This window comes from Pan paniscus, chromosome 3 (genome assembly GCF_029289425.2).
Source record: "Pan paniscus chromosome 3, NHGRI_mPanPan1-v2.0_pri, whole genome shotgun sequence".
NCBI classification, from domain to species: domain Eukaryota; kingdom Metazoa; phylum Chordata; class Mammalia; order Primates; family Hominidae; genus Pan; species Pan paniscus.
This window is the reverse complement of record NC_073252.2, coordinates 77,173,681-77,189,518: the sequence shown is the minus strand read 5'-3', so window position 1 is coordinate 77,189,518 and position 15,838 is coordinate 77,173,681. Positions and strand designations below refer to the sequence as shown.

Sequence of the window (15,838 nt, the reverse complement as noted above, 5' to 3'; positions counted from 1 at the left end):
CCTGCCCACTGGCTCAGACCACATTTCCTCACTTAACCCCGAGCAACACAGCAACGCAGGCAAAAATATGCTGCCTCATGTCACTCTCCCAGCTTCCCACCCTCTGGACTTCTAAATGGCCCTTGATCTTGCTTCTGCCAAGGCGGCAATTGTGCCAATGCAATACTACCCAAGTTCCTAGCCTGCAATCACATTAGGGCCCACCCAGTAACATTTTATACCTCTCACAAAGCATGGATACTGAGATTATTATTAAAGAGGGAAAACGTCTCACTGATTTTCTACTGACTATAAGACCACCTCTGTAGAAGAACACAACTGAGACTATCACTTTAGAATTTGTTGTGCACAATAAAATTTAAAGAAAAAAATTCTAAGGAAATAACTAACAAGATTAATAACACAGATTATGAAATGCTATGTAAGATTAAAATAGAACATGAACACCTTCTCAAAACTGGTTGTTGGCTTGTGTGTCGTTTACCCAAGAGCGAGACAGATGCTCTGCCATACTTAACATGACATTTCTACGTATGCTAAGATAGAAGGCTTCCTATTTTTATATTTTAATCTACTTTGACACAATTATGTAACAGGAGACAAACCTCTTTGTACAGAGAAGCTGGAACTTTCATAAATTACCATTCAAAGGGAACATAAATGAAGCTATTAATAAACACAGATCCCACAAACCTTAAACAAACTAGGAAATGGCCTTAATTCTTTCTCTTTTTTCTCTCTCTCCACTATCTGCATTTGTATTTTTCTTAGCCAGGGCAGAATCCCCATGCCTTGAATAACTCACTTCACAGGGCTAAGCAGAGGCCTGTGCAAAATGGCTAAAAAGTTTGTTTTAAAATCATAAGTCAGTATTTCACCAACACAATGCCCTATATTCCAGGACTTGGCTTTCCTCCTTCCATTTTTTTCTCTCCTACTCAGTATCTCACCTTTCCCCAGACACCCTTCAGTAACGCTTGGCCCCAATTCAGTGGACAACTCCTGGGAAGGGAAAGGAACGAACATTTACCGAGTGTCCACAGTATGTCTCAGCTTCATGTCAGGGTTTTAAATAGGCGCTCTCATTTACCCTTCATTATCACCCAAAGGGTAGAAGCCATTATGACCCCCACTTTACAGATGGGGAAATGGAGGCTCAGAGAGTGCAAGTGACTTGCCCAAGATCACACAAGCTAGGGAGTAGCACAGGCAGAATTCAAACCGAGGTCTGTATTACATTAAAGCCAATGTTCTTCCTATTATATCATGGGCAGCATTTACTTGCAGAGAATTATTTCCAACTTTCCCAGTGAAAATTACTACTTACCACACCTGGGCATTGACAGACTACGTTCAGCATAATTATTCAGAAAACCAATTGTTTTTGAGTTAATATTTGATGTCACTTAACACCTACATCCCAGAGAAAAAGGATCAAGTGAAGAAGAAAGCTCACGAGGATGGAGGGCACACCGCCTCTACCGTGTTACTACTCCGTTATCATTAACCTGCCAAGGAAGCAGAGCTGCTGGGTCCAGCCTTCTACAAAGGAGGTTACTGCTGAGCGCAAAAAAAATGAGGCCAGGAATTCTGAGATAAAATGGTCCCAGTTTTCTCTCCCAACCTGTCCTGCTTCAGGTACACCAGCAAGTTACACTATTAAAGAAAGACACTGGCAATGTGCTGGTAATGTTTTTAAAACACTGGTTGTACTGATGCATACTTAAACAAAGACTGGCTGAACAGTTCATCCAGATGACATAGGCAGAACATATAAAAGCAGATTTCGGGCCTGGTGCAGTGGCTCACGCCTGTAATCCCCACACTTTGGGAGGCCGAAGCGGGTGGATCACCTGAGGTCTGGAGCTCTGGCCAACATGGCAAAACCCTGTCTCTACTAAAAAATTAGCTGGGCATGGTGGCGCATGCCTGTAATCCCAGCTACTCGGGAGGCTGAGGTAGGAGATTGCTTGAACACGCGAGGTGGAGGTTGCAGTGAGCCAAGATTGTGCCATTGCACTCCAACCTGAGCGACAGAGCAAGACTCTGTCTCAAAAAAAAAAAAAGAAAAAATCAGATTTGGCTACAAAGACTAATGAAATTATTATGAAAGTTATGTGTGCAAAGGAAATTCCTTAAAGCATAGGGGGGAAAATGTAAATTTGACCCAAAATGCAATAATTAAATGTTTTTTGCTGGGACAACTCATACTTTCAAAAATAGGTTAAGTTGCTTTCTCCCCAACATTGGCATTCTACTAACTAAGGAGCATGACCAATCATTTAAAAATTGGTAGTGATAAAAATGCACTTAAAGTGGAGTTGCTTCATATACCCTAAAACATTTGATGAAAATAATACATTTTACATACTTACATTGACCAATCCGAAATAGTGTTCATTGATTGGAAACTGCTCTGGACCAATGTCTTTTTCCAGAGCAGAGGCATTGGTGCCCTAAAAGAGAAAAATAGCAAAAGTTCTGTTGCATGTAAAATAGACAAAAAGTAAAATCATACCTAAAAGAGTCTACTATTGAGACAAGCATCTTCCCTGGTCAACACGGTATTTGTTGATGTTTGCACTGAAGAAAAATGTGTCAGAAGTAAAGCAGAAGAGTAGTTAATAATGTCAGCCTTATTCTTCTTCTCATTCAACTTATTCATCCCCTAAAACCTACTCTACTTCACTTCAATTTTCTATTTAGAAAAGAAAGTTTGAGACAGGCAAATGAACAAACAATCGCCAAGAACTTCTGAATAAAACACGGGCATTTCAAACAGCTACAGCAGCTTTTGTAATATTTGATGGCATACAGAATCATATTACCACTATCAAAGTCAATGTATTCATTTTAATAAAGATTTACTGAGCACCCACTAAGCCAGACACACTGTTCTCTAGGTCTGGGCATGGATAACAGAACAGTGAGCTAAACACACAATGCCTGCTCTCATGGATTTCACATTTTAGCAGATGAAGACAGACTGAAAGGAAAAGTGTGTTGGAGAGTTTATTTAAAAATAATAGTGCAGGGGCTGGGTGCAGTGTCTCATGCCTATAATCCCAGCACTTTGGGAGGCCGAGGTGAGCGGATCACTTGAGGTCAGGAGTTTCAAACCAGCCTAGCCAACATGGTAAAATCCCATCTCTACTAAAAATACAAAAATTAGCCAGGTGTGGTGGCAGGCATCTGTAATCCCAGCTACTTGGGAGGCTGAGACATGAGAACTGCTTGAACCCGGGGGCTGGAGGTTGCAGTGAGCCAAGATTGTGCCACTGCACTCCAGCCTGGGTACAGAATGAGACTCCATCGGAAAGGGAAGGCAAGGGAAGGGGAAGGGGAAGGGGAAGGGGAAAGGGAAGGGGAAGAAGGGGAAAGAGAGGTAAGTGAGGTAAGTACTACTATTATCCCCATTGCACGGACAAGGAACTTAAGACTCAGAAGCATTTAAGAATCCACCCAAGGTCCATTGTAAGTGGTAGAGCTAGGATTTGAAGCTAAGAGGCAGACTTGAGAGTCCACAATCATAAGCAAATGCTGTACAGAGCAATTCCACTAAACCTTTTGTTGGGCCCCACTAAGGGTCAGTTACTGGCAAATGATTATCATCACTCCCTAAGACCTGAATGAGTCTTCTAGGATTAGGAAAAGTGACCCATGTTCAGTCCAATAAGGTAAGTAGTTTGGGAAGCAAGTAAAATAAGGCTCCATTTGTACCACGGACTCTATCATCATTCTAGAGAAGGCTCTGTCTACCTTCACAGGCCATCATGGAAGACTAACAGCTCACAGAAACTCAAGACTTAAGAGACAGGTATTTTTAAATGAATAAGAAAAAAGTTTTGGCCGGACATGGTGGCTCACACCTGTAATTCCAGCACTTTGGGAGGCTGAGGTGGGCAGATCCCTTGAGCCTCAGTGGTTCGAGACCAGCCTGGGCAACATGGTAAAATCCTGTCTCTACAAAAAATATAAAACTTAGCGGGTAGCACAAACCTGTAGTACCAGCTACTCAAGAGGCTGAGGTGGAAGGAGCCTGGGGAGGTGGAGGCTGTGCAGTGAGCTGTGATGGCACCACTGCACTCCAGCCTGGGCAACAGAGTGATACCCTGTCTCAAGAAGGAAAAGAAAAGAAAAGAACAGAACAGAACAGAAAAGAAAAGACAAGACAAGACAAGACAAGACAGAGAAAGAAAAGGAAGGAAGGAAGGGAAAGAGAAAGAGAAAGAAAGAAAGAAAGAAAGAAAGAAAGAAAGAAAGAAAGAAAGAAAGAAAGAAAGAGAAAGAGAAAGGTAAGTTTCATTTTTAAAAATTGATCTGCTGCTACTACTTATTTTGGACTCACAACTGGCATCTCCTCTCACAGAAAGAAATGACCAAAATGTAACTGAGAACTAGTTGAAATGGCCACTTGTCCCTAAGCAAACATTAAATGCAAAATGACCCTCCTCGGACCACAGAACTACAGTAGAAATGGCACACAGCCTCCCCTCATCATAACATCCTTCAAATTCCACTTGTTTCCTAGGTCCTTAATACTGTTGCACCAAACGAATAACTCCCTTTACCTGTCATCTGAGACTTACAGTTCAAGGATCATTTGCATCTAGGATAGTTTCCATGTCTTTTCATTAGTATGGCGGAGTTGGGGAGTGCTCACTGCCTTCACAATAATGTGACACTATATACAAGGCTGAATTTTTGAAATAACACATCAAATTATGGTAGGACTTTTTGGTATAGACAAAAATCACTAAAAATTTTCAATAAAGTTATATCTCAAGCATAAATCAATGTAAATAATGCATATTAAATATACCCCCATAGCCATTCTTCAAGCAAAATTAGGATATATGGCTTAGAGCCCGGGAGGAATGTCAGATATAAAAGTATAGCACATGGAGAGAGATACCATTAAATCTTTCTTTATGATGTAGGAACATATTCAAGTTATGGAAATTCTTAGGTTCGGTGTGCTTTTTCTACCTATCTTAATATTTTCCCATTTTGGGAGATGGGAACCTGGAGGTGATGACTCATACTAAGGATGGCAACCCAGGGGTCAGTGTTCAAGAGAAATATGCTGGAGACAGAGGCCTGGCCCACTCAGGCAGGAGGCTGAGTGTACCACAGCACAACACAGCACAGCACAGCACAGCACAGGACAGGACAAAACAGCACAGCGAAAAATCAAAGTGAGCTCTCTGTGCTTTCAGTGAAACCTGGCTCTACTCTGAGGCCAACACTTCCTCAACACCCCTCAGGTTAAGCTTGCTTGGATCTGCAAGGGTCATGAGGAGAAGTTGGCTGGGCCCTGATCCTTGGCGCTGCTTCTAGACCATGACACCCTTACCCTCTTGTAAAAACATTTTCCTGTCTTTTTTCTTTTTTTTTTGAGACGCAGTCTCGCTGTGTCCCCAGGCTGAAGTGCACTGGCTTGATCTCGGCTCACTGCAACCTCTACCCCCTGGGTTCAAACAATGCTCCTGGGCCGGGCATGGTGGCTCACGCCTGTAATCCCAGCACTTTGGGACGCTGAGGTGGGCAGATTGCCTGAGGTCAGGAGTTTGAGACCAGCCTGGCCAACATGGTAAAACCCTGTCTCTACTAAAAATACAAAAATTGACCGGTCGTGGTGGCAGCCGCCTGTAATCCCAGCTACTCAGGAGGCTGAGGCAGGAGAATCACTTGAACCCAGGAGGCGGAGGTTGCAGTGAGCTGAGATCACGCCATTGCACTCCAGCCTGGGCGACAAGAGCGAGACTTTGTCTCAAAAAAAAAAAAAAAAAAAAAAAAAAAAAATTCTCCTGCCTCAGCCTCCTGAGTAGCTGGGATTACAGGCATTCGCCACCATGCCCAGCTAATTTTTGTATTTTTACTAGAGATGGGGTTTCACCATGTTGGCCAGGCTGGTCTCAAACTCCTGACCTCAAGTGATCCACCTGCCTCGGCCTCCCAAAGTGCTGGGATTACAGGCATGAGCCACCACGCCCAGCCAAAACATCTCCCTTTCTGAGATCTATGCCTCCCACCACTGTGAAGCTCCTTCCTTGACCCTTGTCTTGGCTGACCCGACTCATGGAAGACCTACAATTATACTACAACTCTTGGTATCATCCCAGGTGATTTCAACACCCATGTGGATGGATGAGCCATCCCACGCATGCTCTCGCAGCAACTTGATGTCCTATTTTTCAATTGTCTTTTATTTCACTCCACTTTTTAAAATTCCATTCCACTTTAGCTACCCCTCCCATAGACACCCTGGATCTGGCCATCACCCTGAAATCCTCAAATGCAACTGCCCACAGTCTACCCAAACTCAGCTGTCAGCTTCTACTTCTTTTTTTTTTTTTTTTGCCTCCTTATACCCTCCAGGCAATGTTACCACTGGCTTCTTTTAAGCCCACCATCACAGCCACATCTACATCTCTCCAGAACCTCTAGTCCTCTACTTTCTCATTCAGCTTTGAGTATATGGATAACGGATCCAGCTGCTCTTCTAAACAGCCCTCACCCTGCCCTTTGGCCATACCATCTGGCAAGAAAGCCAAGCCAGTGTAAACCAAACATTTTCCTCTCTGAACATACACCCAGACAAATGTGCAATGCTAGATGGAAAAAAGGTCAAACAACCAAGCCGACTAGATTCACTGGAATGCCCCCATTTCAAGTGGCCCACAACAGGTCCCACATTCCAGGGTTTCTCCAGTGCATTCACTCTCCACTCCATAGTGCTCATTTCCAACGGTCCCCAAGTTCCTCAAAACCTCGCCATCCCCTTGACCCTTCTCACTGGCCTTCCACTCAACAGAAAAAAACCATTAACTATTAGACAGGGACTCCCCCAACTTCCTACATGCCTCTTTCTTGCTAATGACAGAGAGATCTCTCTTGTCCAAGGGCAATCTCTCCTCCTCTATCAGATCCTTCCCATCAGCATTTAAACATGCTTCAGCATCTCCCATATCAAAAATGCACACACCCACACTGCCCCAAACATCACCTCCAGTTACCCTCCTCCTCACTTCCCCCTTAGAGCTAAACTTTCTTAAACAACTGTTTATTCTGAAACATTTATGGATGAATCAGATGATTTCTGAGATGGGTTTCAAACAAGCTGGTGGTGAGGTGGGGAGAAGTGGGGGTGGAGGATAAAGCTGTGTTGTTGAAGTTGAGTGATGGGTGTGTAGGTGTTCACTGTGCTTTCTGTTTATTTTTCACATCGATGTATATAGGCAGAATAGTAGTCCCCTTAACCTCCATAACTAGAAAATACATGACCTGACATGGCAAAAGGAAATTCAGGCTGTAGATGGAATTAATTTGCTAACCCAGTGACCTTACAATAGGGAGATTGTCCTGGATTCTCCAGGTAGGCCCAATGGGGTCAATCACAAGGGTCCTTCCAAGTGAGAGACAGAAGCAGAAGAGATCAGAGTGAGGCAATGTGTGAGGTCTCAGCTCACCCTCACTGGCTTTGAAGATGGAGGAAGAGGCCAGAGGCAAGCAAGGTAGGCAGCCTTTGGAAACCAGGAAAGGCAAGGAAATGGGTCTCCTTACAGCCTCCCAGAAGAACACAGCCTGGTACCACCTTGATTTTAGCCCGGTGAGACCCATTTCAGACTTCTGACCTCCAGAACTGTAAGATCATAAATGTATATTATTTAAGACACTAAGTTGGCCAGGCGCGGTGGCTCACGTCTGTAATCCTAGCACTTTGGGAGGCCAAGGCAGGCAGATCACAAGGTCAGGAGTTCAAGACCAGCCTGGCCAATACGGTGAAACCCCATCTCTAGTAAAAATACAAAAATTAGCCGGGCATGATAGCAGGCACCTGTAGTCCCAGCTACTCGGGAGGCTGAGGCGGGAGAATCGCTTGAACCCAGGAGGCAGAGGTTGCAGTGAGCCAAGATGGTGCCACTGCACTCCAGCCTGGGTGACAGAGTAAGACTCTGTCTCAAAAAAAAAAAAAAAAAAAAAAAAAAAAAGACACTAAGTTAATGGTAATTTGTTACAGCAATAATAGTAAATTAATACAAAATGTCTCAGGTGTTCCATAATAAAATCTTCTTTTTTTTTCTTTTTATGAGACAGGGTCTCACTCTATTGCCCAGACTGCAGTGCATGGGTGTGATCTTGGCTCACTGCAGCCTTGACCTCCCAGGCTCAAGCGATCCTCCCACCTCAGCCTTCCAAGTAGCTGGGACTTACAGGTGCATAACCCACACCCAGATAATTTTTGTATTTTTTGTAGGGACAGGGTTTTCCATGTTGCTCAGGCTAGTCTCAAACTCCTGGACTCAAGCAACCTGCCCACCTTGGCCTCCCAAAGTGCTGGGATAACAGGTATGAGCCACTGCACCCAGCCTCCTAATAAAATCTTAAGACTTGTCTCTACTTCCTTATCTCCAAATCACTCCTCGAAAAGCCCCTTCTGGGCTCTACCCTCACTTCATCACTGTTGAGCTTCAAATCTGGCAAACTCCATGGCACTTTTAGGTGGCTGGCTTTTTCCAAGGGCTGTCTGGGGCCCTCCACCCTCTCCCAGGCCCAGGCAGGAACCACTCACATGGCTTCAATCAGCTGCTACATGCCAACCATTTCCAACTGTTTCTCGGCAGCCTGGACACCTCATTTCTGAGCTCCAGGCTGAATGAATACTGCCAAATCCACTTACTTGTCTTACAAGATCTCAAAATCAATTTATCTAAAACTAGATTTTTCACTTATCTGGTGTTTCCCTGCTCAGAAAAGAACAATACCCTCCTCTTCTTGGCTCATGTCAAAAACCTACGGGTCATGCCGACATCGTCCTCTGCACTCTCCGCCCATCCATCACTGTCCTATTGCCTCACCCTCACTAAATCTCTCAGTCTCATGTGCTTCTCTTTTACTCTACTGCAGCTAGGCCAGACTACCAGATCTCTCATCTGAATTACAACCACATCCTGAATGGCTTCTACCGCCCACCTTACCTACCTCTAACCCCACTGTCAACGCTGCAGAAAGTGCTCTTTTAAAATATGAATCTGCTTAAAATCCTCCAGTGACCTTCACTGCTGTTTCCAACCTCATCTCCTGCCCCTCATCCCCTGTTCCAATGGCCCTCCTGCTGTTCTCCGGTACCTCAAATGCCCCCTGCTTACCATCTGAGTGCTCCTCCTTCCCTGCTTCTTCAGACGCCTGTGTCCCAGCATCCTGCAAGGCCAGCTTAAAGGTCAGCTCCCAGGAGAATTCTACACTGGCACCCCTAGGTTAAGTCAGCCTCTGTGACAGAGAGAATACTGCCCCTCCCAAAGGTGTCCAGGCCCTAATCCCTAGAACCCATGACGACGTTACCTTATGTGGCAAAAGGGACTTTGCAGATATGATTAAATAATTAAGAACCTTGAGATGGGGAGATTATCTTGGATTATCCCAGGAGACACAGTATAATTACAAGTGACTTCAAGAGAGGGAGGCAAGAAGGTCAGAATCAGTGACAGGACGTGACAACAGATGTAGAGGTCAGACGGAGAGACTGAAGATGCCATGCTGCCGGCCTTGAAGAGGGAAGAAGGAGCCATGAGCCAAGGGATGCAGGCAGCCTCTACAAACTAGAAAAGGCAAGGAAATAGATTCTCCCCTAGAGCCTCTGGAAGGTGTACAGCCCTGCTGCACCTGGATTTTAAGGCTTGTGACCTCCAGAACTGTAAGATAATATATTTTTGTCTTTTTAAGCTACTAAGTTTGTGGTAATTTTTACAGCAGCAATAGGAAAGTAATATACCCCGTATGTCTCCCTTATATATTCCAGTTATTATTTATATAATTATTAACATCTGTCCAACGCCCTAAATTATATATATAATATATATAATTTTATATATATTTTTTGTGTGTGTGAAAAAAATATATATATTACTCGTGGGAGCAAAGAATGTGTCTGACCTGCCCAATACTGCGTTCTCAGTGGCTAGCACATAGTAGCCCCACAATACCTGCTGCATGGACTGATGGCTGGATGAATGCATGCATGGACAGGGATGGGTAGGGCTGTCTGGGTAGCTTCCATGTGCATGATAATTTGGAAACATATGTTCGTGCTCTCCCTATGTACTGTTCAGTGAGGCATAAGCGGTACCCTTCACCACTTCCCCATTCTCCCTTCCCTTTTATAGACACATACTCTAAGAATTGGTTTCCATGGATACAGAATGTCACTGATATTGACATTTGGAACCAAACTCCTACTTCACATGCTAGCATTTTTCATTGGTAACGTGAATCTTTGTGCATCCTTAACAGACTTAGGGCTTAAATATGTTAAATGTAAATGTTTGCATAATAAAAGAACACAGACATGATGGGGAATGTTTCCTGAGATCATGATGATAATTGCTTAAAGATAAATTAAGCAGTAGCATCAAAGTTTTAAATGACCATATCCTTCAACCCTGCAATTTGACTTTTTTTATTCTACTATATTTTCACAGAAGTGGAAAAAGAGATAAAGGCTGTAAAAAGACCCAAATAATGTAAGTGTGGATTAAACAAGATGAAAATTTATTTTTCTCTCATGTAAGTATGCAAGAGGATGCAGCGTGGGCCTGATACAGCTGCTCTGCAGTGTTGAGGACTCGGGGTCCTTTTATCTTGTTGCACTGTCATCCTCAAGAGCCAGTTTCCATCTTTGGAACCAATATGGCTACTCTAGCTCCTACCACCAAATGACCTCTGCCAGGGGGAAGCAGAAAAAAAAATGGGAAAGGACTGATCCTCCTCTAGGATGCTCCTGGAAGCTGCACACATTACTTTTGCTCACAATCCTGCTAGCTAGAATCTAATCTAGTCATATGGCCACACCTAGCTGCAAGGGAGCTTGGCAAAGGTGGTCTTTACCTGGGCAGCCACGACCAGGTAAAATGTCTCTAGAAATGAAAAGTGAATTTTTTTTTTTTCAGACAGGTTCTCACTCTGTCGCCCAGGCTGGAGTGCAGTGGTGCTAACAGGGTTCACTGCAGCGTCAACCTTTCAGGCTCAAGTGATCCTCCCACCTCAGCCCCATGAGTAGCTGGTACTACAGGCATATGCTACCATGCCTGGGTTTTTTTTTTTGGTAGAGTCAGGGTCTTGCCATGTTGTCCAGGCTGGTCTCGAAATTCCTGGGCTCAAACAATCCTTTCCCCTTGACCTCCTAAAGTGCTGGGATTACTGGTGTGAGCCATTGTGCCTGGCTGAAAAATGGATACTGAGGGGACAATCAGTAGTCATATCCCTGCAGCAAGGTTTCTAACAGGAAAAAAAAAATGGGAGTAACTTGAATTGGGTAAATAATTATAGTAATTCATATGATGGAATACCATGTAGCTAATTTAAAAAGTAAAGTTACCCTACAGGTACTGCTATGAAAATTTGCCTAAGATACAATGATAAGTAAAAACATGTTACAGAGTAATAACGTGTTGCATAGGACAATACTGTAAATGTGGTTCATTCCATCAACAGACACTGAGCCCTGCGATGTGCCTGGCTCTATTCTACATCTGAGGGACACAAGGTGAACAAGACCAGGCCACTGTATTCAACATCTACATTTAATGGAAATTTTTGAAAGAAGACTTGAGAGATTATAACAGTGGTCTTCAGCATCAGGGAGTAGGCCTAGAAGAGGAGGTCAAGAAGTGGCTTTTCTTATTATCTTCTTAACTCTTCAAATTTTTACTATGAGCAATTATTATTTTTTATTAAAATTTTAGGCCAGGCTCATGGCTGTAATCCCAGCAGTTTGGGAGGCCAAGGTGAGCGGATCACTTGAGGTTGGGAGTTCGAGACCAGCCTGACCAACATGGAGAAACTCCGTCTCTACTTAAAAAAAAAATACAAAATTAGCCAGGCATGGTGGCACATGCCTGTAGTCCCAGCTACTCAGGAGACTGAGGCAGGAGAATTGCCTGAACCTGGGAGACAGAGGTTGCAATGAGCCAAGATCACGCCACGGCACTCCAGCCTAAGCAATAAGAGCAAAACTCCATCTCAAAAAAAAAAAAAAAAAAAAATTAACAAATTTTTAAAAATATAATGAAAGTTTAGTAAACGAATGTCCTGCAGACCAGTTGCCTAAGGCCCTCGGCAAATACCTCAGAGCTGTATTTGGCCATTTTTTTTTTTTTACCACTATGAAATGCCTTTGATTTCAGTCACTTTACCTCTCTGTGGCCTTAACTTCCTGGCTGAGAGGCTGGGCTGTTGATATCCAGCCTGACTATTCCTCAGGGCAGCAGAGAGAATGAAGCAAAACTGGGAATGTTATCAGCACTGTATAAATTGTAAAGTATGTTACAAACCCAAGAGACTGCACTTCTATTGCTAGCACCCTGCACAAGACACAAAAGGCAATGAGGGGAACTGAAAAATAATTGTTATATGACCAGATGGTGAACAAAGTACCCATCTTGGGGGGTAAATCACAGGGTCGGGAAGCATAAGAAACATAGGGTTCTTATTTCCATCAGTAAAAAACGTAGTAACCTTTGAAAAACAGTGCAGCCAACTTTATTAAAAATAGCATCTGAGCTGGGACAAGTTCCAACAAGACTATAATGTTAGCTCCTCAAAGCACCTCTGAAAGCAATTCTATGACTGCCAAGGGGTGCTACCAAAACACAAACAACAATAACAAAATCCCAGGAAGGATGATTCATAAATGCATAAGACGGATAAAGAAAGAAATGTTTTGAAGCAATTTAGAAGGAAAACAAGTTAGAATTTCCTCCTTGGTCGAGGGGTAAAGGATGAAGACGGCCTTGCCCAGAAGGAGGAAATAATCAAAACAATGGCATTAAAAGGTCTGGAAAAACCAATGAGAACACTGTCAAAATATGGAAGAGCCTAAAACAAAAACACAGGGACCAGGAAGCATCCTTGGAGAAGAGCCAGACCATGCCACAGATTAAAAAACGAAAGCCCAGAGAAGTAAACTTACTTGCCCAAGACCTTTCTAAGGCAGCTCATTTATCTGCATCCTAGGACATGCAGCCTTTCTTTCAAGTTTGTACAAGGAAGGGACACAAGAAAGGCCAAAGATAACACGTAAGGATTTCTAAGCACATAGAGAATAAGTCATTAATTATAGACCATAAATTAAAGTGGATGACAGAAGAGGTGAACATTGCTGCTAAACCCACATTTGTAGATCTATGGTTCAAAAGGCTACTCTACTTATCAACTATACTTTCAAAGTACAAAGCACATAAAGGACCTATTTTCAAAAGGACTAGTGTCCCCAGAATTCTGATGACAAAGATCATTCCTATAGTCTTATGAAGAAAGTGAAGCAAAAATGAAGTGACTCAGCCCAAGATCTCAGGATGAGTCAGAAGACACCTGACAGAATTCAAGGGTGATTACAGAGGAATTATGGCTACCGATGCCTCTGATGTAATTAATAATAATAGAGAACTCATAAATAGCATAGACTGTGTACAGTTACTGTTCTAGGGATTTTACTTGTATTTCATTCATTTTCATCTTCATAATAACTCTATGAGGCAGACACTGCTACTGGCCTTATTTTAAAGATAAGAAAACTGAGAGGGCAGGGAACTATTCAAGTTCACACAGCTACTAAGTACTGGAATTGGGTTTGAACTTGAACAATCTGGCTCCAGTGCGTGTGCCCCTAACTACTACGTAATATTGACTCTCAGGGAGGCAGAGTCTCCTTGGAACCACAGAACTGAAAGAATTGAAGAAACCGAAGAGGTCACAAAGTTGTTGGGAGAACCCCCTTCCTTCTGAAGCACCCCTTGAAATTTTCTAGAATGAGAACACACAAGTCCTTTTCCATGGAATCTCTACAGAGTACTGGCAACTTGTTTAGAGAAAACATAAAATTGAGGTTGGGAGTCAGAGGAGACATGAGATGTAGTTAAGAGGAAAGCAGATTTTTTTTCAAAATCACTTCAAAGACTGTGGACCTTTTATCTAGCCAAATAATAAAAACAAATAATGTCAACTTTTAAAATGCTAAAAGAGAAAACCGTACCAAAAAGCAAATTTGAGTTCTAGAGAGTAAACCATTCTACACCTAATAATGAAATAATGTGCAATCTTTACTAAATACTTGGATAGATACTGACAATAATATAACAAAAACAATGGAAAAGGGAGAGAGAGAAAGTGCATATGCAGAACAAAATGTGTTAATATATTAATATAGCTTATCTCTTGGTAACATAGCTTATCTCTTGGATTATTGCAGGGAGAGGGTGGGGGAGGAGAAAACTGGCAATGAATTAAATAGAGGAAAGAAATTATTTATTTTAATCCAAAGAAAGCTGCAGAATATCTGTTATGCCTTTAAAAGATACCAACCCACAGACCAGCCTGGAGCACCCTCCATCTCCTCCTCTGGCTGCCTCTCCTCATCATTTGGTTTCAATGTCACTTCTTCAAAGCTACCTTCCCTGACCCTTCCCACTCATAGAATCCTGTCTGTTCCTCCACAGTCCTTAGCACAATCTGTAACATCATAATTGTAATTATTTAACAACTGTCTTCCCACTAGACCACAGGTCTGCAAATTACAGCCCATGGGCAGAATATGACCCACCAATTGTTGTCATAAATAAAGTTTTACTGCAACACAGCCATGATCATTCATTTACTTATGGCAACTACTTTCACAATATTAACAGCAGAATTGCGTAGCTGTGATAGAGACACTACGGCCCACAAAGTCTAAAGCATTTACTGTCCAGACATTTACAGAAAAGCTTACCAACCCCTGTACTAATGCCATAAGCTTTATAAGGGCAGCAATTAGGTCTAATTCATTTGCCAGCACCTAGTAGAATGTCTGGTTGTATAGAAGGCACTTGATAAATTTGCTCACTGAATAAACTTGGGAAGCAGGGGAAAAGTTAGCAGTAGGTGCCACTCATTCAGAGAACTTCACATCTACATATTCATTTAATCTTGCCTGCCACCCCAAGGCAGATTACTCTTAATATCCCCATTCTACACATGAAAAAAATGTAGGGAACCTGCCCAAGCTCACTCAGCCAATAAGAGCAGATCTGGGATTCAAACCTATGTAAATTCGGTTCCTGAGTCTGAGCTCTGGACCACAAGCCAGGAGAGGAGATATTTTCATTCACATTTTCAGTAATTCTTTAGCTACAGATGTAAGGCTTGGGCAGACAGCCAGAACTGTCTCTGAGTATGTCCACTTTGGCTGCTGGCTGTCACACATTACCTAACCACCGGGCACTTACCCAGAGTGGCTACGAATGCCTGACCTGTTTAGTTAGCAACATATCACCACGGAGCCCCTGTCCCACTGAGCAATACTGAACGTGACTCTCTCTGCCAAATAAATCACTGATGGGGACTCATTATCCCCATGTCACAGCTGAAGGAAATGAGGTTAACTAACTTGCCAAGGTCAAGTGTTAGCATGAGGCAGAGGTAAGTGATGAACCTATGATCTTAACACCATTATTCCACAACCCTGGCTCCTGTTTCAACAGCCCACTCCTCTCCAGGCTTCAACAGGGAAAGCAATCATGAACAAGAAGGCAGTCAAGGGGCATTTTCATCCCACAGCATGACAACATGTCACTTCTATGTCTTATGTCAGGAGTCCCCAACCCCCAGGTACAGTTCTGTGACCTGTTAGGAACCAAGCGGCACAGCAGGTGAGCAGGCATTACCACCTGAGCTCTACCTCCGGTCAGATCAGCAATAGCATTAGATTCTCATAGCAGAGTGAACTCTATTGTGAACTGCGCATCAGAGGGATCTAGGTTGCATACTCTTTCTGAGAGTCTAATGCCTGATAATCTGAGGT

General features: G+C 43.1%; 1 protein-coding gene across 2 annotated transcripts in view; it reads right to left on the bottom strand.

The window, feature by feature from the left end:
• Nucleotides 1-15,838, bottom strand: part of USP46 (ubiquitin specific peptidase 46) — a 68,066-nt gene that overhangs the window by 37,450 nt on the left and 14,778 nt on the right. For both annotated transcript variants that reach the window (XM_034958835.3, XM_055111561.2), the window contains exon 2: nucleotides 2,376-2,456. In XM_034958835.3, coding sequence (XP_034814726.1) covers nucleotides 2,376-2,456 — 81 coding nt within the window. The remainder of the gene's footprint in view (nucleotides 1-2,375; nucleotides 2,457-15,838) is intronic.